General features: G+C 43.5%; 1 protein-coding gene across 3 annotated transcripts in view; it reads right to left on the bottom strand.

Moving 5' to 3' along the window:
- kmt2a (lysine (K)-specific methyltransferase 2A) overlaps nucleotides 1-20,851 on the bottom strand; it is a 41,358-nt gene that overhangs the window by 8,689 nt on the left and 11,818 nt on the right. Inside the window, exons 2-29 of one of the 3 annotated variants that reach the window (XM_058414074.1) lie at nucleotides 17,404-17,476; nucleotides 13,922-17,202; nucleotides 12,913-13,090; nucleotides 12,600-12,825; nucleotides 12,202-12,266; nucleotides 11,635-12,111; nucleotides 11,412-11,485; nucleotides 11,067-11,306; nucleotides 10,741-10,887; nucleotides 9,967-10,059; nucleotides 9,748-9,868; nucleotides 9,556-9,666; nucleotides 9,212-9,396; nucleotides 8,938-9,111; nucleotides 8,707-8,817; nucleotides 8,537-8,610; nucleotides 7,711-7,904; nucleotides 7,470-7,570; nucleotides 7,136-7,273; nucleotides 6,868-7,026; nucleotides 6,650-6,767; nucleotides 6,481-6,559; nucleotides 6,235-6,395; nucleotides 6,010-6,162; nucleotides 1,424-5,918; nucleotides 1,264-1,332; nucleotides 1,101-1,177; nucleotides 795-962 (exon numbers count right to left, since the gene is read on the bottom strand). In XM_058414074.1, coding sequence (XP_058270057.1) covers nucleotides 795-962; nucleotides 1,101-1,177; nucleotides 1,264-1,332; nucleotides 1,424-5,918; nucleotides 6,010-6,162; nucleotides 6,235-6,395; nucleotides 6,481-6,559; nucleotides 6,650-6,767; nucleotides 6,868-7,026; nucleotides 7,136-7,273; nucleotides 7,470-7,570; nucleotides 7,711-7,904; nucleotides 8,537-8,610; nucleotides 8,707-8,817; nucleotides 8,938-9,111; nucleotides 9,212-9,396; nucleotides 9,556-9,666; nucleotides 9,748-9,868; nucleotides 9,967-10,059; nucleotides 10,741-10,887; nucleotides 11,067-11,306; nucleotides 11,412-11,485; nucleotides 11,635-12,111; nucleotides 12,202-12,266; nucleotides 12,600-12,825; nucleotides 12,913-13,090; nucleotides 13,922-17,202; nucleotides 17,404-17,476 — 11,542 coding nt within the window. The remainder of the gene's footprint in view (nucleotides 1-794; nucleotides 963-1,100; nucleotides 1,178-1,263; nucleotides 1,333-1,423; nucleotides 5,919-6,009; nucleotides 6,163-6,234; nucleotides 6,396-6,480; nucleotides 6,560-6,649; nucleotides 6,768-6,867; nucleotides 7,027-7,135; nucleotides 7,274-7,469; nucleotides 7,571-7,710; nucleotides 7,905-8,536; nucleotides 8,611-8,706; nucleotides 8,818-8,937; nucleotides 9,112-9,211; nucleotides 9,397-9,555; nucleotides 9,667-9,747; nucleotides 9,869-9,966; nucleotides 10,060-10,740; nucleotides 10,888-11,066; nucleotides 11,307-11,411; nucleotides 11,486-11,634; nucleotides 12,112-12,201; nucleotides 12,267-12,599; nucleotides 12,826-12,912; nucleotides 13,091-13,921; nucleotides 17,203-17,403; nucleotides 17,477-20,851) is intronic. The other 2 variants (XM_058414076.1, XM_058414075.1) reach the window with 2 other exon arrangements.

Below are 20,851 nucleotides of genomic sequence, written 5' to 3'. Positions count from 1 at the left end.
GTTGCATAAAAATGTAATTAAACCACCAATGATTAACATAATATCTTGTCAATATGATGCTTTATTAATGTTTTCACTAGGCCTATGACATATTGTGTTATTATCAGCCATAATAGACTACACTTCCTCGAAATATTCACTGACTTTTACTCCACTTATATGATATTAACCGATTTGCAAAACTTTTCTGTTGGAACTTATCAATTCAACAGTGGAGTGCACTTTTCTCTCAAATAAATAAAGAACACATGAGCCACATATGAATCTGGAATGATTTGTACAGGTGTTTTGAACTCTCAAAATATTAAACAGACAATTCCCGGAACCTCCGCCCCCTTCACCCAATCTCACACGCTCTAGAATAGTGCTATAAACAGGGAACATTTCGAGTTCGTTAATGTGAAATGAAATCTGTCAATGTAGGACAGCTACACTTTAGAAAAACTCAGTAAACTAACATATTTATTAGAGATGCCACTGACAAAAATGAAACTTTCAATTTTTGGCTGAAAAAGCAAAAAAAAAAAAAAAAAAAAAAAAAGTTGTGCCAAAAAGATGAAATAGTCCTACAAAAATCTACACCGATCAGACATAACATTATGACCACCTGCCTAATATTGTGTTGGTCTCCCAACACAATAAATGTGAGTAGAGAAAGTTAGTTTTTAACTTATACCCTTATTAAATTTTTATTAAATTTCTCCTAAGCTATTAAACTTCCCCTATGCAAATATAACTATGAGACCTGAATGTCATATCCACACCACTGCAATAAGAGCACAAAGCAAACTTACCTTCTATACTCTCACAGCAAACCTTAAAGCCATCATCACTGCAGATTTCAAACAGAAGGCCTTTTTTGGGCTTGTAGTCTGAGGTGGAATTTTGTCCGTTGTCCTTCTGATCAGGAGTGGCTACTAGCAGAGCGTCTGGCGTTCGGTCAGCATTCTGACCAGAAAGACCTGAAACGTGCACGGAATTTTATACATCATATGTATTACAGAGAAAAAACTATTTACTCAAGTACTTAATCAAATCACCTACAGAAACAAAAACACTTAGGCACAGGTATGTCTTCTATGATATAAAGATATACCCACTAGCAGTCCTGAGTTTTTCATCATGGGATTCTACGGCCTTCTGATTAAGAGAAGAAGTTTCACACTTTCTAGAATTACTGTAAGCAAGAGAAATTTTGTTTAGTCCAGCAGTAATACATTTGAAATGAGGTTATTTCAAATTCATTATCTTAAATTTCTGTACCTCTTTCTTGAACCCTTTTCATTAGATTTTGGCATATTCGTCACCTCGAGTGCCATATGATCTTTACCCCTATTGATAAACAAAATATCACATTTTATTTTGACGTCTTGTGAGAAGGCATACTTGGCAAGATAAGGGCTGCAGAATTACGTGTGTTTACCTTTGTAAAGCAGATTGATTTGTGGAGTCAGGAACACCCGGTGATTCTGTAAGAGCCTCCGATGGTCCACCTTTGTGCTTCTTTCCACCAGTACTAGCTACACTTGGTAGAGTCCTCTTTGCTTTTTGCTTGACCTTTCCAATGCCTGGGGAAGCTTTGGCAGTGGGAGACTTCAGTGTTTGCTGTTGGCTTGTGGATTGTGAGATAGGTGAAGTTTGTGAACTCTGGGTAGGAACTCCAACCAGGTGACCCTTATTAAAGTCATGTGTGATGTGGCTGGGCACAAGTGCCACATGGCCAGATGTGTTTGTACTGGGGTCATTGGTCTTGTCTGCTACAAGTTTGGTAACAGGGTTCTGAAGATTGACTTCTTTGACAACATTGCCTTCTTTGTCTTGGTGCTGGTTGGGTGACATGCTGATTTGATTTGATGGAAGAACACAGATGCTACTAGCAATGGAAGTCTGAGCAGGACTGGCAATTTGTGACACCATGGGGGTTCCAGACTGAAGAACCATTTGCTGCTCTGGAAGGCCCAAGTTATGTGGACTGGCTTTAAAGACAAGGTTACTTATGGGGCCTGTGATCTCAGAACTAATGAGCCCTGGAGTACTTAAAGACACTGAATTTGCTCCCAATAGATTCCCAGATGCTGGAGGTGGCACTGATACTACATTTAACAATGACTGATTAGGGTTCAGTCCTGCCACCGTGCAGGGCAATAAATGGGTTGAGGAATCATGCCCAATGATACCAGCCTGAGCAGCGGTTGAGATTGGCATTGGTTGTGGAAGGAGAGCAGGCTCAAAGTACACTACTCCAGATTTGGAGCGTTTTATGATGTTGGGCATTTTGCGGTGAGACGTGGCAGCTGCAGCTGTTATTGTGCCAAGTTCCACTAGTCCTGGTTGAGCAGGGATTCCAGCAGCAATCTGTGGAGAAGACAGGTTAATAAGTGTCATGTTAGGCCCAACCTCTGATGGTGCTAGTGTAGGTTGGCTCCGGGAGCGGGCTAGCTTCTTGCTTTTACGAGGCTGTAGGCGTGAAATTGGCCGCTTTTTGCCGTGTCCAGTGGCAAGCACAGTGGGCGTCGGGGAAATGGACGATGCGCTGGATACCATAGCAACACTGGGAGCCAGATCATGTCTATGTCCAGCTTCTGATGCAATGATTTGGGGATCATGAGAAGGAACACCAATAAAAAGGCCAGATGTAGTGCTGGGAATAATTGATTGGAAACCCGTCTGAGTGGTACTAGTGAAGGCGTGAAGCTGAGGATGAGGCACAGGAACTAAACCTTTGGTAACGGCAGGGAAAATGGACTGAGAGGGTGAAATTCCAGTACTGATCCCTGTTAATACAGGTGCACTGCTATTCATGACACCAGCTGCATTGACAGATGGTGCAATCTGTAACTTTTGAGTCACACCATTGGGGAGAGTTTGCAGTACATAAAGAGGTCGCAAATGTTGATTGAGAACTATCAGTTTCTCTGGACCAGCTTTCAGAGGAGAATGAGTGGACTGTACAGCAGGACTCACAATCTGAGTGTGACCTGTACTGACTGTGGCAGAAGGAATAAACTTCTGACCCTGCGAAGCCACAGTAGGTGAACTGGGCAAGCCTGGTGTGCCAGATGTTCTGTTTAGATCTGGATTCCCTGCTTCTGTTACTTGGTTTATTCCGTGACTTGAAATGTGATCTCCATCAATGCGGGCAGAAATAAAATGATCAGGCGTCATGTCACCTTCAGTTGCCTGTGAATCTCCACCATCATCTCGTGGGCTCTCGCTAGATACAGCACTTCCTGCTCTCTGCTTGTCCCCACCCTTATCAACTCCTGATTCCTCTGTAGCCAGGGCCAGCATACTGCGCTCAGAGCTTTCAGAAATTAGTGAACCATGATTTTGGTTATTTACAGATGGACTACGAGTTGTGAGCACAGAGAGGTCAGACGGCAACTCCAGTGGGAGGCCATAGGGTTCTTCTACTGGAATTGAGGTGCTAACTCCACTCTCTACAGGCTCTGTGCTGGCCAGTGGTGGGGTATAATCTTCAAAGAGTATAGTCTTCCTTCGGTTTACATCAACTCCATAACCCTCATCCAAAGAAAATGGTTCAGTGGAGTTAGCCTCTGGCTGTTGTCCCAAGCTTTGCATTGATGGTGTGTTTAGCACAAACTCCATAATATCAGAAGGCAAGATGTTACAGTCATCACTGTTGTTATTGTCCGAATCAGACTTAAGAAGATCTGCGCTGAGTGACAGCTGGTTTTCAAGAGGATCCTGTCCCTGTGATTTCACACCTCCTAACTGCAGGCAGTTATCCTTCTGATTCTTACGAACATCGCGGCTTTGAGTGCTTCCATCGCTAGTACTACTGTCAGCCTCTTTCCCTGAGTCTGCATTCAATTTCTCCGCTCGGCTCTCTCGACCTCTCTTTTTCACTGAGTTTTTATGTGTTGTAGATGTTGTAGCAGTGGTTGTGCTGCTGGTGTTTACACTGGCATCACTTTCAGAATCATCATCAACTCCATCCAGCTGACCGATTTGCTGGCATTCTAAACTTTTGGTCGCTGCTGCTATTTCATCGCTTTCATCATCGGTGTCCTTTGCTCCATCCCTCATGAACCTGTGGATCTGTGATCTTCTTCCCAAACACTGATCTATACTCTCAATGGAAGGAAAACTAGAGCTGGGGTTTATGATGGTTCGTGTGAAATTATAATAGTACGAATCCTTGTTCGAACCAAAACCTTCCTCATCCTCTCCACTGTCTGCGGAAGATGACGTGCTCATATCATCAGCCCCGTCTACTTGTCCTTCAGCTGATCTCTTGCTGCCACCAGAGCGCTTTCTTATAGGGATATCGCCACTGCTATAGAAGGGAATATCTTCCTCACCGTAGGAACGGACACCGTAGAAGGGGGTAAGTCCGAAGAACATGTTAGAGCGAGCCCTAGCACTTCGCCTAGGGTATCGTCGTTTTGTGGAGCCATCACTGTCCTCCTCGTGGTGCTTCTCTGGAGAGCTTTCGTCTTCCGCCCCATCACCTTCATCCTCGGCACTATGGTGATCCACGTTCTGCTCTTCTAGAAGTGTGTGGCTATCAGACTCTGAGCTTTCAGAGCTTGCAAAAGAAGAAAAGAGCATTGCATGGGAAGACTTCCTCTGTGAAGCATGGCTGCCAGGGGATCTGGAAGTGGATGTGTTTGTATTAGAGCATGTGTTGACAGATTTGGTCCCATTAGGATCCATTTTTTGAGACACAAGAGACAGTCTCTCTGTGCAATGCTTCTCAACTGGTACCGATTCGTCTCGAGATTTCGGGTGAACATGTGGGGCACCTAAACTCCGTTCTGAACCTGGCACAGACTGAACTGCTTCCACTGCAGAACTGTGTTTTTTCTCTGTGCTAAATCTATCTCTAGACTTTAATTGCCTTTCACCTCTCTGATTATGTGATTTTGTCATTTCCACAGAGGTTCTGCTACTGATGACTGCTGTGCCTTTACTGGTGTTATTTTGTGAGGATGACACCTGTGCCTGGGTTTTGATATTACTGCCTTTAGAACTGCTGGAGTTACTGTTGAGGATTTGTGCCTTACTGTTTTGAGGCACCTCTTTCCTTTCTTTTGAAACACCCCTGCCCTCTGTTAATTTAAGTTTGGAGGGCTTCTCTTTGGTGCTAGAGGTCACATGACTAGCTACCACAGAGGGGCTTGCCTGAGTTCCTCGTTTTATGTCCTCCTCTCCTGTAATCACTCCAGGTGACCAGAGAGGCTTAAGAGCTGCAGCTGGAGATGGTCCTGAGAGACAGTCATGAGGTTTCCTGCCTCCAGTCTTCTGGTGCAGTGCCTGGGGAGAGCTAGTCTTTCGGATATCTTTAGATTCTGGCACCGCTGTAATGACTGCTTCTTTCCCTGGAACACCATTATCTTTTGAATCGGTAGCAAATGGACTGCAAGTCAAAAGGGTGGCTCCTGCTGGTAGATCAGTGTCTTTTGTCACCTGTTTCCCCTTTTCTATCCTCATGCTGTCACTGCCCCTTTGATGCCCAGTCAGAACTGCGGTTCCAAGTGGAGGTGATGTCAGAGCTGCAGATGGAGAAGATTTAAAGCGCTCTCCTTCGTTTGGCTTTTTGCCAGCATCTCTACCCCCACCACCGAATCTCTCTGCAACACCGTACACGGGTCTGAACTGGACTATAGTTTTTACAGTGGTTGTCTCCCGACATTGAGGTTTCTCATCACTAAACACTTTCCCTTTTACAGAATCTCCACCTCCATGGTCCTGGGAGGTCGAGGCAGGTGATGGAGAGACTGGTTGGATCTGGCTGGATAAGCTACTTCCCTGTGGACCAGAGGAAGTTTTCTGTCTTGGTTGCTGATGTGAGAGGGAGGAAGTGCTATGTCGACGAGACCCAATACTAGATGGACTGGAGCTCAGCAGAGGGTCATTAACAGTTACCATTTCATGAACAGAACTGACAGCGGCTGAAATGAAAACAGACAAAAACAAAATGTGATTTATAAAAAACTTTAGTTCCAGAAGATTAACAGTAATACATATGTTTAACCTGGATACCTGGAGAGGGCAGATGTCTAGAGGAAGAAGAACGATGACAGGGTGGGTAACTGGGGTGTCTGTTTCTGAAACAAACTCTTGGCTTTGGTGTCATGGGCAATATGTTACGGTCAACAGAAACTGAATCAGGTGACAGTGATGAGTCCACCTCTTCTGAAAGGAACAGCAGTTGTTAAATGTTTTGTAGAAAAATAACAGCTAATTTCACAGTTAAACAAAACTTACCCAAGGCTAGAGGTGGACTGTGAGCAATAGTACAATTGTTCTCTTGCGTGACTATGCTGTTACTGATGCTGTCTGCCACTAGAGGGCGGCATGCCAGAATTCTACAGGTGTAGACGCATCGTTTGCGGGCATCCAACGTACTCCAGTAAACCCTTGAGCATCTGAAAATAGAGGATTTGACACTGTAAATACTTTTTAAAATTAGTACTCAAATAAACATTGGGATTTACATACTTAACTACTTACTGATATCCAATGGGAAAGAGTTTTCTCTCACAATCTGAGAGCTCCGTTAACATACCGAGACAATCAATAGTCATGGAACCTGCATTCAAAAAAACGAGCCATAAACATACATAAACACACATTTTTATAATCAAATTTATGTTATGTGTTATTACACATTTTAAAATACCTATCATCATGTGGACTTTATCTGGTTCAAGGCCATGGAGAAACTTTCTTCTTAAACTGATCCCCTCAAAGTCCACCAGAATCCTCCGGGTCACTTCGAATCCTGTGTCTGACAGCACCTAAACAACAATCACAATATTGTTGATGCGTACCATTTCGGCTGTGGAGATAGGGGAAAAAATATAAATATAAATAACGATAAAGCAGCGGTTTCCCTACCTCGCCTTTGACCAAGTCTCTGTGCCGCTGGCAGTACACCTTTTTGTCTTCCAGAAAGGCACAGTGGCACTGACGAGCACACATGAAGTGGTAGTTACTCGAGCAGGAGGTCAGACAGCAGCCTACAGTGGCTCCTGGCTTTTGACAGTTCTCACAGTGCTACAAAAAGAGAGAACCATTCAATACTTCAAGGTAAAATGGTTTTAAAATACTTAAACAGACACAGAAATGCAAAGTACAGAGGATAGAAAGGATAACACTGCCTTACCAGCTCTCTGCCACGGCTTACTGCCATATGGACATTTTTGAGAGAGCCATCATCATCCTCAAATACCTCTGCTGACCACAGCGCACAGTTTACATGAGCCCACTCGTTTTGGCCAATGTAAAGCAGCCTTCCACATTCCTATCAGAAATGAAAACTCAATGATTCACTGAACTGACTGATGCATTTCATGTGTTTTTCCTTAAATACTGACATAAGCATGTGCATGTAGCTGTAGAGAAATTCAAATTAGATTAGAAATTACATTAGGTGCTTCGGTGAAAGTTCTACATGGTTAAAGTTCTGAAAAACGTCTGAAAACTGCATGTGGACTTACATTTGTCTTCTCATCCCCATAGTTCAGACAAAGTACACATTGTCTATTGTCACCAATACCAGAGGGAGGGGGAAGCTCAGGGATGTCCTCTTGACTAAAGTCTAAGTCATTTTGGTGGTGGAGAGAGAAGAAATAAAACAGGTATGAGAAAAGAAAACAAGCTCTCTTTAATTACATACTCCAATCTGAAAAAAAAAAAAAAGCCAGCTAAAATTGGGCAAGGTCCCCTTTTGTTCCTCACCATGAATAAGCTGTGGAGGTGGAGGTGGAGTTACAATTGGGAAGTCGGGTTCTCCAGGAGCTTTAGAACAAGGAGCAGGAATAATCTTCATAGAGAGATGGTGCTCTGCACATGCCATTTCTTCCCTCTCCTGCCACTGGGCATAGTTGTGATCCAGAGAAGGAGGTAGTACAGCATTAGGAAGTAAACCACTACTGCGGCAAAAAGAAGAAAATATCTTAGCATCACTTTAATCGGTAAACATGCAGACACAGATAGACATGATTTAAGAAAATATTCACTGATGGATTCACCGCTGAATGGCTCATAACTCTAAAGGCTGATTCTCTTGTGCTGGGGACTGATCAAGATGCAGACAACTACATCGTAATAAGGGAAGGGGATTTTATAAATATACAACACAATGCCTCACATACCCATGAATAATTCACAGTAACAAAGTCTAACCACAGAACAACCACAAGACTTGTCAAAGCACCTATGTGAAATATGATAGCTGAGGCTGGTCTCCAACAATGGAACTAAACCATGCATTCCCCACGGACAGGTGATAGTGCTCTGAAGGAGAGCACAGAGAAAGATACCCTACTGACAAGCTGTTACGGCTTCACTTTATAGCACTGCTATTGTACCCCTGAAAAAGTATGGTCCCATGTTCAGATACTAAAGACCCCTCAGTATTCTTCTGAATAAGGAAAAAGCTTGAAAACAACATAAACAAACAAATAATATACCAAATATACAACAGAATTCAGACTGGATAGGAAAACAAAACAAAATGGTTATGCTTCAAACATATGAACTGATTAAAAGAGAGAAAGCTCACTTGTAAGAGACTTTGTGTGCCTCCCAGAATTTTGATTCTTTCACCTTGAACCATGGAAAAACCCGTTCCATTTGCTGTGAGGAGCATAGCAGTATTAGTGTTATAAACAGCAATGCCACAGGTCTGAAGCGTAATCCACTGTAAACACTGTGCTCTTGCTCAGGCCTTACCCGGATAAAGAAGGACTTCACCATGCTGTTGGCCTTCCTGCTTTCTGGCTGACCTCCCTCTAAATTAATGGCTGTCTGGACAACTCTTACAATATCATCACTAAAGTCCAGCTGAAAGGCATAAAAAAAGACCCAGCAATATTTAGTTCCTGGGAATTTCTGGGCATATTAACATGGACTTGCAAAACTATTTAATCCCACAAATATTTAAGTCGAACTTAAATCCCATACCACAGATCTGTAGTGCCCTGAATTCATTTTCTTTTCCACAGACGCTAAGTCAAGGGGTGAATCACTGGGCAGCGAAACCTCTGTAAGAAGTGGAGGGTCAGGCCCTTCAGGGGAACGCCGAGAGGGGAGGCTTTCTTCAGTTTCTGGGTTCAGTTCAGGTGGCTTCATCACCACCTACGACACAAAAGGGTATGAATCAGCAAAAAGTAAATAAATATATAAAAAACAGAATAGTGGTAGATACAGGTTGATATAGTTAGCTGGGAATAGTTACTTGTCTGTAATGGAGTAGGTGAGTGGAAGTGCGGGAGTTGAGGAGTGCGGTGAGAACTTGGCGCATGCTGCTCTGGATGTCCTTCTCCAAGGCAGTGCGCCACTTAGGTGGGTGGTGCTCGGTACAGTTAACACAGGTGTAGGCCAGGTTTTTAGGCAGTCTGGACATTAACTCGTACATCTCATCTAAAATGAAAATAGTAAACATGTTTTTTTTTTTCCTTCAAAGATAAAGTGTCAGCACAAAAACATACCACAGTAATCACAGGATACATAAGAATTACGATTTTATTTTACTTTTAAAGTGCGATACGGGCGGTACAGACGAACAAACGGTCCACTCACCAGTAAGACTCTCGCATTTGGCATGAACCCAGTGATCACACTTTCCACACTGCATCATCTTATTTTCATAATCATCATCATAGCACTTGTTACAGAGAGGGCAGAAGTTTCCTACACACACATATTACAGATATTAGAACACGATTATGTTTCTACATAAACAAAACATCTATCCGTGTGATAAACACCCACCCTTAGCAAAACGTTTGGCACAGTCATGACACAAAGAGAAGTCATGTGACCACTGGGCATCCCAAGTCTTTCCTGGTTTGGTGGCCCCACAACTTTTACAGCGAACACACTGGGTACAAATCTGTGGAGGATGTTAATGTCAATAAATGACTACAATCAAAACAGCATAGTATTTGAAACGTGGAAAGAGAATAATCAGGAAATGAGTGTGTGTAATACCCAGATTCTTCTCTTGGTGGGTCTTGTAGGATGGTTGGGTCCCAGGCACTCAGGGTGAAAGCTGTTTCGGCACTTGTCACACTCCAGCAGCTCCTGTGTGATAAAGGAAGAAAACCAATGGCTCAGTTTCGAAACTAATACAGGTTTATACTGTATAAAACAGAGCACAGGAGTGCTGTCTGATTGCTGCCCCAGGTTACAGCTTGTGCTTGCATCTGCTTTCACAAATTTACAGTTTTAAAACGAGCAAGTGCACATCAACTCCCGAAATAAAATACTGGTACTTGTTTTTGTTTGAATGAGTATCATTGTGCAACAATAAAACACTAGCATCAGCTTTGAAAAACTACACGGCAGGTATTTTTGACCCTGTTAAGTGTTACTTTAGACCTGCTCATCATTCATTGCGGTGGAAGTGGTGGTGGTGTGACTACTGCACGTGTGTAAATGAGATGATGCGAGTTTTAGACATGTCTAATTCATTGACGCACATTTTTTTTTTTCCATAATTAAAGCAAAAAATGCTGAATACTGGGTACTTCATTTTTTCCACAGCGTTGTTTAGTGAATATGAATCGGTCAAATCACCTGTACATTAGCAGCAGCAGTATAATATCAGCAAACCTTTTACGCAGTCATACCTTTCACTTGGTTTTACAAATTTTCATAATCTCATAATAATCCAAACGCTAGATGCAACACCATTACTTTATAGTTCTGAGTATCATATTGATGCAGTGCTTTGATTCTAACAGTACGCAAAAAAAATCTTACTTTAGTCTTCTGGTGCTGACGGCCACAGACATGACAGAACCGGCACCGGCGGCAGCACCAGTTCTCCCACTCTTCATTCAAGGGGCGTTCGGTCTCCCCCAAGCAAAAGATATGGAAAGGCTCACAGCATACCTGGCAGAAGACAAACTGTGGAAAGGCCACACAGATAGTGTGAGAACATTGTTGTATAATTCAGTGTCTAAAAACAGAGGACAGGGTTTGCAGAGCAAGCCTGTAACCTAATCTCACAAAAAGGGAGGTGTATTTTTTTCCATTATCTGAACCGAGGCGAATACAGAGCTACGTAGTGCCCGAGACTTCCTTACCTCCACATTGCCACTGCTGGCACAGAGAAAGCAGACCACTTGTGGGGCAATTGGCACAGAGGTGAGGATGCTGAGCCCACCCATTTCCCACACCTTCTCAATGTCAAAGTCCTCTTTAAAATCCACTCTGATTCGATGCACTCCGTCGGAGGGTGCTTTCTGCTTGGCAGTGCCCCCAGTCGAGGGAGTGCTCAGGAAGTTTAAAGTACTGCGGTCAGGTTTGGTGACCATCTGTTTCTCCTGTAAACAACAATTCAGGTGGGTGGTCAAAGTCTGAGCCAAGTAGTGTAAAAAAAACGAGAAAACAAACAAACAAAAAAAAATGACTTAGCAAGAAGCTCTCACCTTCTCCTTTGGTTTTGGCTTTGGTGGAGTACCACAATGAACAGCCTGCTTTTTTATTTGCTTTGCTTCAGAAGCTGAAATTAAATAAATAAATAAATAAATAAATAAAGAGAGAGAGAGAGAAAGAGGGGAAAAAAAGATCCATGTGTATTCAAATACAACATCCAAGGCACACAAAAAGCATGAGGATAATGAGGGTGATGGTGAGGATAACAGTAACTACCAGAGGATGCAACAGATGAAGGTTGAGTATGCTGCTGTGGCTTCTTTTTGGGTTCATTAGATGGCGACTTTGCGGATCCTTCCTTTTTTGCTGGAGTCTGGGTTTGCATGATCTCTTGAGATGGTTCTGGTGGTTGGCTAGATGCAGTGGTGTGTGGAGACCTGGATAAAGGGCTTGACAGCTTTCGGTCCTTCTTATAGGCAGAACTAGTAGCTGAAGGTGGTCTTGTGTCCTCTGGGCTGGGAATTAAAGGGGGATCACCGTTTGGGGAAGAGCTGGGTGGTGGTGGGGATGGTGGCTGCTGTTTTTGTGTGTGCTCTTCCTCTACTGGGGGTGGAGTGTCACTTTTCTTCACCGGAGGGTCATCCTTTGAGGGAACTGGGGTTGATTTGAGGTGTACCTCAGGACATTGAGATCTGACAGAGTGATGGGATTCCTTTTTTTCTGGCACTTTGTTTTTCTTCCTATCTTTTTTACCTAAAAAAGAAAAATGCAATGTGTACATGGGGGGAAAAATGTCAATGTTCCTTAAACTCTGCAGGCTTGAAGAGGGAGTGGTACACTGACCTTTTGCTTGCTTCTGAAGAAACATTTTTGATGGCATCCACTGCAAGTTCTGGCACTTCCTCTCCCTGTGACAATGGACAGTTTAATTTCTGTTTTAAACACATCTGAAGCACTCAAGCCATGCAAGGTGAAATAAAATGCTCAAGGTTAAATAAAAATCAACCCTTCAATATTGCAAACTACAACAGCAATTAATGGTTTTCTACACTTCACCGTCAAACAAAGCCTTGTAAACAGCTCTTAACGTTTAATATCTTTAAAGAGTTCAATATTGATGCTAGCCACAAAATGTCAGAAAAATGTTATTTCTTATGATAAGGCATATGCTGTTCAATATTCTTTTGATTTGAATTTAGGGAGACATGACTCTGAAGACACGCTCTGAAGCTCATGCTTACTTGCAGCATTGTTTTTTAATGTTGCGTCCCCCGAACTTGGGCTTATCCAGACAGTTGGCGCAATGCCCGCAGTCCTCTGGGACTTGACAGCCAGGACACTGCCCACAGCGCCGTGAGCGCCGACCCTTTCTGGGTGTGGCTTCCTGGACAGTTTTGTGTCTTGTTACTGGTTTTATGGGAGGGGAAGAAGGCTCTGCCTCTTCTGAACCTGCCACTGAAGATTTATCTGCAGAAAAATCAGAATGAATAAAATGTAAAATTATTAACATATAACACAATGTCTTAAAACTAAGACAGTGATACTAATGCTCACCATCATTTCCCATGGAAGACAGGATCTTTTCTCTCTCCTCCCATGGCAAGGCACTAAGGGTGGGCATATCATCTGGGAACACAGCACGATTGCGACCCAATGCTACTGCGGCACGACGGCACACGTGCTTGATCCGTGGACCACGGACTGACGCTTCAGAAGAATCGCTTTCTTGACCCTATGAAAGCAATTATTTTTACTAAGTTAATTTATTGCATAATTGTAACTGAACAGTAATCACGGTTTTTGGTGCTAAAAATGTGCGTGTTGTTAAATCTTCCTAAACACACAATATTTAATTTGGCGCATTTAATTGAGTCAATATCTGTGTAAACAATTATTGCTTTAAAGGTGAAAAAAGCTAAGTGAGCTACCATAATTTACAAACCGGACAGATCAAGTACACGGTTGCCAGATTTCAAAAACCTCAATGAGCCAGAAGCATTTGTTCTGTTTAAAAGAATGGAGTCACACAGTCAAAGTGAAAAGTCAAAAAGATGAATAAGTACTTGGTGGGTTTTGTGGGGCTTTTATGCTGGTCTAGTTTTGTTTTGTTTTTAACAAATACAAAGTTTGGAGACTGGTATGTGGAAACAGGTAGATCACACAAACACCTCCAAACTAAAACTAAACTGCCTTTGTTATACACTTTCACATGAGGTTAACTGAAGCTCTTGACCTGTTTCTGTGTAATTTTATGCCTGGTTATCTATAAATGAAAAAGAGTACAGGTCTTCCTTGTCAAGTAGACAGTGAGAGTATGCCTGATGGTTTGGATTTTTTTTGTAGGCAATATGACAACATTAATCACAGATCAAATTTCACTAGTAAGCAAGTTAAATGTGTAGCAAATGATGTAAGCAAGCTAAAAATATATATTTTCTGTCAATAGCTAGCTAACAGCTAATATTTTACATTCATATTTTGTAGCTAGTTAGGGTCAGCTTGTAGACAGGGTTAATGTAAAGCACACACGAAAATAAAATGAACAACATTCTTGAACACCAACCTGCACTTTAGGCTGATCCACTGGTTTCAAGGACTTGCTCTTTTCTATATCCAAGAGCTGTTTTTTAGCCTTTTCCAGGAGGTCAGCCATACTCATGTCTGTGGCTGGCTGTTTTTCTAAGTTGATCACGGGACCTATGGATGGTGTAGAGGGGAGTTTTCTGGAATGAATAGGTGGGACAGGTGCAGTAGACCTCTCTTTGTTCTTCTCCATCTCATCAGCCTCCATACCTTTTTCTGGCAATCTGCCTTTTTTGGACACACGTCCTTTAGATAATGGCTCCCTTGTGGGTTGGATTACGTTTGTGTCAGCTGGTGGGGTCTCTGCACCAGAGTCGACTGAAACAGATTTCTTTTGCCCAGGAGTCTTTTTATGGCTGAACGTTTCCTCTACCTCCTTGCCATCCACAGCAAAAAGGCCTGCAGTGTAATTAGTAGGGCTATCTGTAGCAAGGCTCTTCCCTCTTTTTTCCCAGTCTTTTTTGGCTTCTTTTTTATTTTCCTTTCCACGGTCTCTACTTCTCTCGGTCTCTCTATCTTTCTCCTTTGAAAGGGTATCTCGTGAAGTTGAAACACTCCTCTCTCTCCCTCCTTTTCCAGTGCCCCCACTTGAACCTTGGGGACTGGAAGCAAAACGAGGGAAGAGCTGTGATGAGGAAGAGGCAGAACTCACACCACCACCGAGGCCCACGTCCATTCTTCGAACATCAGAGGCTCTATGACTATTGGGGCCAAGTGAACTTGATGAGAATGTATTAAAAGGGGCTTGAGGTAAGGCACTTGGAGCAACTGGACTGACTGCAATCCCAGGTAAAGGGCTGGAATTGCCCGTCACACTAGTAGGAACAGAGCTAGTTAGTGCAGAGAGTTCAGCAGAGCTCTTTCCAGCCTGGGCTCCTGACTGACTGCTCCTGGTGGTCATGGAGTGTGAGGGTGATCTGGATTGTATGCGGGAATGCCCAAACATTCTTCTCCTCCTGCATCGAGGCAGCCTGTTCGATGGTGGTGCGGACTGGAGAGGAGACTGAGAGCTAGGGCTGCTTCCCGAGGAAGATGGCAGGGTGACTGACTCAAAAATACGGGAGTGTGCAGCACTGGGAGTAAAGCGAGGGGCACGGAGCAGTGGGCTGCGTTTATGGAGTGGAGTCTCAAAACGAGATGAGGGATGCTGGTGATGATGATGATGCAGAGGAGAAAACATCCTAGTACCTGTTCCAGATGTACCGCCTGGTGCAGGGAACCCTCCTGGTGCCACTCCACCTCCGCCAGGTCCAGGAGGCATCAGTCCCACATCTTCAGCCGTAAGTGGTGGAGGGCGGAAGTTATCGAATATAGGCTTACGAATAAGGCCCTCTTTTGCATACTTGGCAGAAGAGAAGTATTGCTGCTCTATGCGTGACAACGATGTCCAGCGAAATGTGGGCTCCCGCAATATGGCACGGCGTTTGTCATGAGAACCAGTGATTATCGGAGGAGCAGGCAGGAAAGGGGCAATGGGATGAGGCATAATCCATGGAGAGTGAGGGTGGTGTTCGGTAATGGCAGACACACTGGATGAGGCTGACTGAGGAGGCTGAGGTGGAGTAAGAAGAGGAGGTGGTGGTGGCGAAGATGATGAAGAAGCAGTAGAAGAGGCCTGCTGGGAACCTGCCTGAGAAGAGGACATCATTACACCTGTGGCAGGGCTGACGATGGCTCTTTTCCTATTGCTGATCAGATTGCTCCGACCACGTGACAAGTTGCCTCTCCTTAGTCCCTGACCTCTTCTTCCTCGCCTGTTTGGCTCCATTAACTCCATGTGCTCTGTCTCAGGCTCAGACGGTGGGGACAGTGGACGTGGGGAATGGTGCAGACTGGCCTCCCTCTCTCCCTGAGAGGAAGGGGAATGGTCAGGCTCCTCTGAGAGCACCTGGGTACCATCTGAAATCTGCGAGTCACAAGAGGAGTCATCTAGACTGGGGCTGCTGGAGCGTGAAGACTCTCCCGAGGAGAGCTGGAAGGAATGTTGTGACACTGCACTGGAGCCACAAGATGCTGCACTGCTGCTGAAGCGCCCATTACTGTTGCAGCTATTGTTACTGAGGAGACTTCCTGTCGCAACAGTGGCACTGGCAGGGGGTGCAGGGGGTGGAGGGGGAGGAAAGGTATCGACAGGAGGTCCTGCCCCAGAGACAGCCACGGTTCCAGTGTTACTTGGAGCAGTGGAAACGATTGTGGAGGATGTTGTTGAGGGATGGGTGACCGGAGCGGGCACTGTGGGGTCTAAGCGTGGAATTTTCATGTGAGGGGGAGGGGCACTAAACTCATCTTCAATGAAGCGCTTAGGGGTTTTAATAATCCGCAAGGACACTGTACTCACCACGGGCATTATGAACTGACGAATGTTTTTCAGCTGCGTTCTTGTTCTCTTCCGATTACCAGACTCAATAGCTGCCGGTCCCTGAGTACCCGCTGCTTCCAGTTTCTTTTTGCGTGCCCCTTTTTTAGCCCGCTGCAGTAACTGCTTTGCAATAGGAACAGTGCGCACAGGCTTGATATGGCGAGGACTTTGCCGTAAACCCAAACGACTTCCATGTTTTGAAGGTGTCGTTGGATTGACGACCGATTCAGAACCTGGGGAATCGGGGGTAGTGTGTTCATCAGCAGAATGAGAGGCCCTGAGCTTGAGATGCTGTGTAGAACGGGGATCTGTATCCTCTTCTAGGCGATGACCGAAGGACATATGTTTGGCAGTGCCAGACTCTAGGGCCAGTGAAGCAGCAGCAATCTCAGCCTTGAGGCGTTCGGCAGAGGGAGGTCTGCCACGCCCCCGTCTTGGCACAAAGGGAACTGGGAGACCCTTCAAAAGTCCAGGCTTCACTTTGACATCCCGCATCCGCTTCATTTTGGTCACCTTCGAATCACGGCCAACTTTTGTTAACTTGTCCTCAGATTCCTGCTGCTGCACGGATCCGAGAGGAATTCTCTTCGCGGCCTTTCTTTCCTTGTCATCTTCCACAATGTCCTTGCGAAGCGCTGGACTACAGCTGTGCTCCAGTCCAGCATCCCTGCTTTCACCAGGTAACGCTTTGCCACCTTGCAGCCATGTTCTCTGGTTACCAGATGCAGGAGGACGGCCTCTTTTTTTTGTCCCAAATCCAGGAGGTCTACCTGGTGGCCGCTTTATCTTCTCTGTGGGTGGAGTTGTGATGACAGACTGAGGATGAGGTTCAACACGTGTAGCCAATTGCTGCAAACATCTTGGGGGACGGCCTCTTGGCTTCTTCTCTTGTGACAATTTAGCTGAGAAACAAAATACAAGACTTAGAAACTGAAATACATTTCTCACTGGAGATGAAGGCCTTTGTGGCAAATTGAAAAAGATCAGAAAAGCACAGGTCAGCTTATGAAAATGGAAACAGAGTTTGTGTGTTAAATATGGCTGTAGTAAATGGTAAGATGTACAGTATATATGGCTAAAGATATATGTTCATGATGCCTCACCTGTTGGGGTCCACCCAGGACTATGTACTCTTCCATTTTCAATAACTGTATCAAAACCTTCAAATGCATCCTCCTATAAAAAAATAAACATGGAGATTCAATCAGCTGATGTGGAATTCTGAGAAATATACATAGGAATGAAGCTCAAACATGCCAGAGAATCTGGTCACTGGTTTCCAGGCAACAAAAACATGTGACTGGGCAGCACACAGAATCTTTCATTTGTCCACCCTGTTTATGTAAATGCATGATGTCGGTTATTTATTCATTTAAAATAATATTAAACATATGCTTACTTAGTCATTATTCACATTTTTCTCTGTTGTGTATTTTAAACACATAAACAGAAAAATGTTTTTTTAATAATTTTAAGATAAGGATGCAATTTTATTTATTTATTTATTTATTTGTTTGTTTATTTATTTATTTATTAGTCTGTTTCTTTTAAATATTTATTCATTGAATTTTTAAATAAATGCATCAAGTGCTAACAAAAAAAGAATTAAATCGGTTTTAATGCTCGATATGACTGGACATACATGTTTAAAAATATTAACTGCTGTGTTAACGTGCTTGTAATTATCCAGATGCCTGCTACGAGAGACAGGTTGGTCCACAGCAGGTCCAGATTTATCCTGTAGGGTACGCTGGACAAACAAAGTGAGTGCATCTAACAGTGCTACAGGCCTACACAGTGTTTTGCAGCCTGCCTCTCATCCACCTCAAGGGAGGCCAGGAGGAAGACTTATTACTAAAGCCATATATAGATCTTCTGATCTAATTCTGTCACAACAGTTTAGGTAGGTCATAATTCCCTTTATTTTTGAACTCACTGTGCCTGTTCCACTAAGGTCCACACGTGTGTACAGTTCTCGGTAGGCTTTAAATAATGAGCAGTTATTTATCAAATACAAACATTTTGTTTATTTCAAACCAGAATGGCAAACAGTGTTTGTTTGATTGATGTGGCTTACCTCATGTGGTTTATGCAAGAACTAAATGCTCTACAGTTTGTCATCAATAGTACCCAACATGATAAGTTTCCATTATCTGTGTAACGGTTTAATCAGGTTCATCTGCTTAACGCTAATAGAGCTGAAACCTTTTCTGAACTGAAGCCGAATCTCCAAAAAATAAAAATACAGCAATACAGTAAACAAACCTTTGGCAACCATTAGAAATTTAATTAAAAATTTAATCATCATCATTATCTTCATCTACTGTTACCACCATGTTCTCTGGCTCAATAAAATGTTCCCTGTAACCCATAATGCACCATATTATTGTTCACTTGGCACACTTGGGATAAATCATGTGGTCACATCATGTTCTCAATGTGTTCAAACCGGTTTAAGGTGAGAGGTGCGTATCTTTCAGGTAGCCACAGCTTGGTTCTACTTATAAGAACAGTGATGGGAACATTCTCGTACTACAGAGATCAGAAAGGTAGAGATGATTAAATCAAAGATGATTACAACAACAAATAAATAAAAATAGCAAAAGAACAGAAAATACGCAACCATCTTCCAGGTCTGGTTAGCTCCATTAGGCTCAGAGAGTAAAGAGAGCGCATGTAAACACATCATATGAGCAGAAGTATGCGGACGCCTAACCATCACAGCCATATGCAGCACACCCCGATGTGCTGCCACAACGTCAAAAGCACAAAATTGTTGTCCAGTCTTATCCAGAAATCCTGCACACTTCCTGGACACCTCTGCTAAAGAATGTTGTAGCCATACAACAATACAACATTCTCATTAGTGGAACTAAGAGGCACAAAACTGTTCCAGCATAATGCCCCTGTAAACAAGTGAGATCCATGAAGACCTGAGGTTGTCAAGACTGGAGTGGAAAACATCACGTGGCCTGCAACTCAACCCCAAGGAAGACTTTTTGAGATGATGTGCCTTCCTCGCCCAGCATCCCTGCACAACCTCTTGTACAATATTAATGCCCGTGGTGTTGGAATGTAATGCTAAATACTAAGGTTCACATATACTTAGCCATATGAGGTATGTCAAAGAGGAGGTATGTAGATGAGGATGAGGACTTTCTGGTGCATATCCTCATGGCTGTGAGTTCAGGTAATACACCAAAACTAATCAAACATTAAGGATATTAAGGATAACCTAAGGAGGTTTTGACTGTGTGAACTCTGCTCTGCCGTGGCCAGAGATGCTGAAAAACAAATGTTTAGGGCTTCTCCCAACGGTCATCCATTTGGGAAACCACACCTTTTGCTACAGCAGAAAAGTCGAGGATGTCATTCAAAGGAAAGGTCACAGAATAAATAAATAAAGAGATCTGTTGTTAATCGGTTCCAGTTCTTTTAAACTGCTAAAGCTTTGGGCTAACTAGCTCTAGATCAGCAGTCAAGGCTGTATGTTCAGTAGTAGTTGCAGCAAAGCTGTTAAATTTTTTTTTTCTTCTGGATACCCATAGCATCTAGCCAGGACCTGAGTGAGACAGCTGTTTCCTGATGTGCTGAACCACACAATGAGAGGCCAGCATTTGGTGCAAATGGGCTGAATACTGTCTATGTGAGCTACAACCTCAAATCACATGGCATATAAACATTAAGGAAAAACAGTGTATTCGCATTTTAAGCTAGTCTTTCCAAAATGATCTCCATGCACAGGACTATGAACACTAGAACACTCCCATGAGCACAGCAGCCCCATAGGCGGTGTTAATATGTCATAATAATTGAGAAATAAATGTTAGGAAGATGCATATTAACATGCAGATATGATGAAGTGACAATGCAAAATGTCTATCTTCAGCCACAACAATCTGGAAAATGATTAGTATGTATTTCTTACATCATTAATAGTAAACTTTTTCTCAATCCTAGTTATCAGCAATGATCTGAATAGTACTGATAGTATTGCGGTGTTTATTAGTGTTTAGTAGTGTAGTGTTTACAGCAGGATTGCAGCGTAGTGCTGCAGCTCTGAGTCATTATGACAGCATGAGTTGCTCTAAATGACAGTGCAGCTCTGCCTTGCAGGTTCACTTTCTCACTCTCTCTCAGGACACACAGTACATGTCACACAACGCAAGATGTAAACAACACCCGAGGAGAGGAGAAGAAGGAGACAATGACGAGAGCATCACCAGTGTGAACAGCAGCCGCAGCTGCCGAGATAAAGCAGCTTGTGAAAAGCTAAACTGCTTGCACGCTCCGACTTCCTGCCTCTTTACTGCAGGCCAAGCTGCTGAATCAGTGTCCACGGAATGAAATGGACAAGCTCGGAGGTGCTGGACACAATAAAGTGTCACCAAGCATGGCTAACATGCAGACACCTGCTTCATGTGTACGGGAAGGGACACTGTAGCAAACGGGTCAGAGTACACGCTAAGCAATCACCCTGCTAGCCTTTCAGATCTTTCAGGGCCTGCCCACACACCTACCAGCATGCACATGAACCGTGAATATAGGGAT

The sequence above is a fragment of the Hemibagrus wyckioides genome, linkage group LG17 (assembly GCF_019097595.1).
Source record: "Hemibagrus wyckioides isolate EC202008001 linkage group LG17, SWU_Hwy_1.0, whole genome shotgun sequence".
Lineage (NCBI taxonomy): Eukaryota > Metazoa > Chordata > Actinopteri > Siluriformes > Bagridae > Hemibagrus > Hemibagrus wyckioides.
Note: the sequence above shows the minus strand (reverse complement) of the source record. Positions and strands in the feature narration are given on the sequence as shown.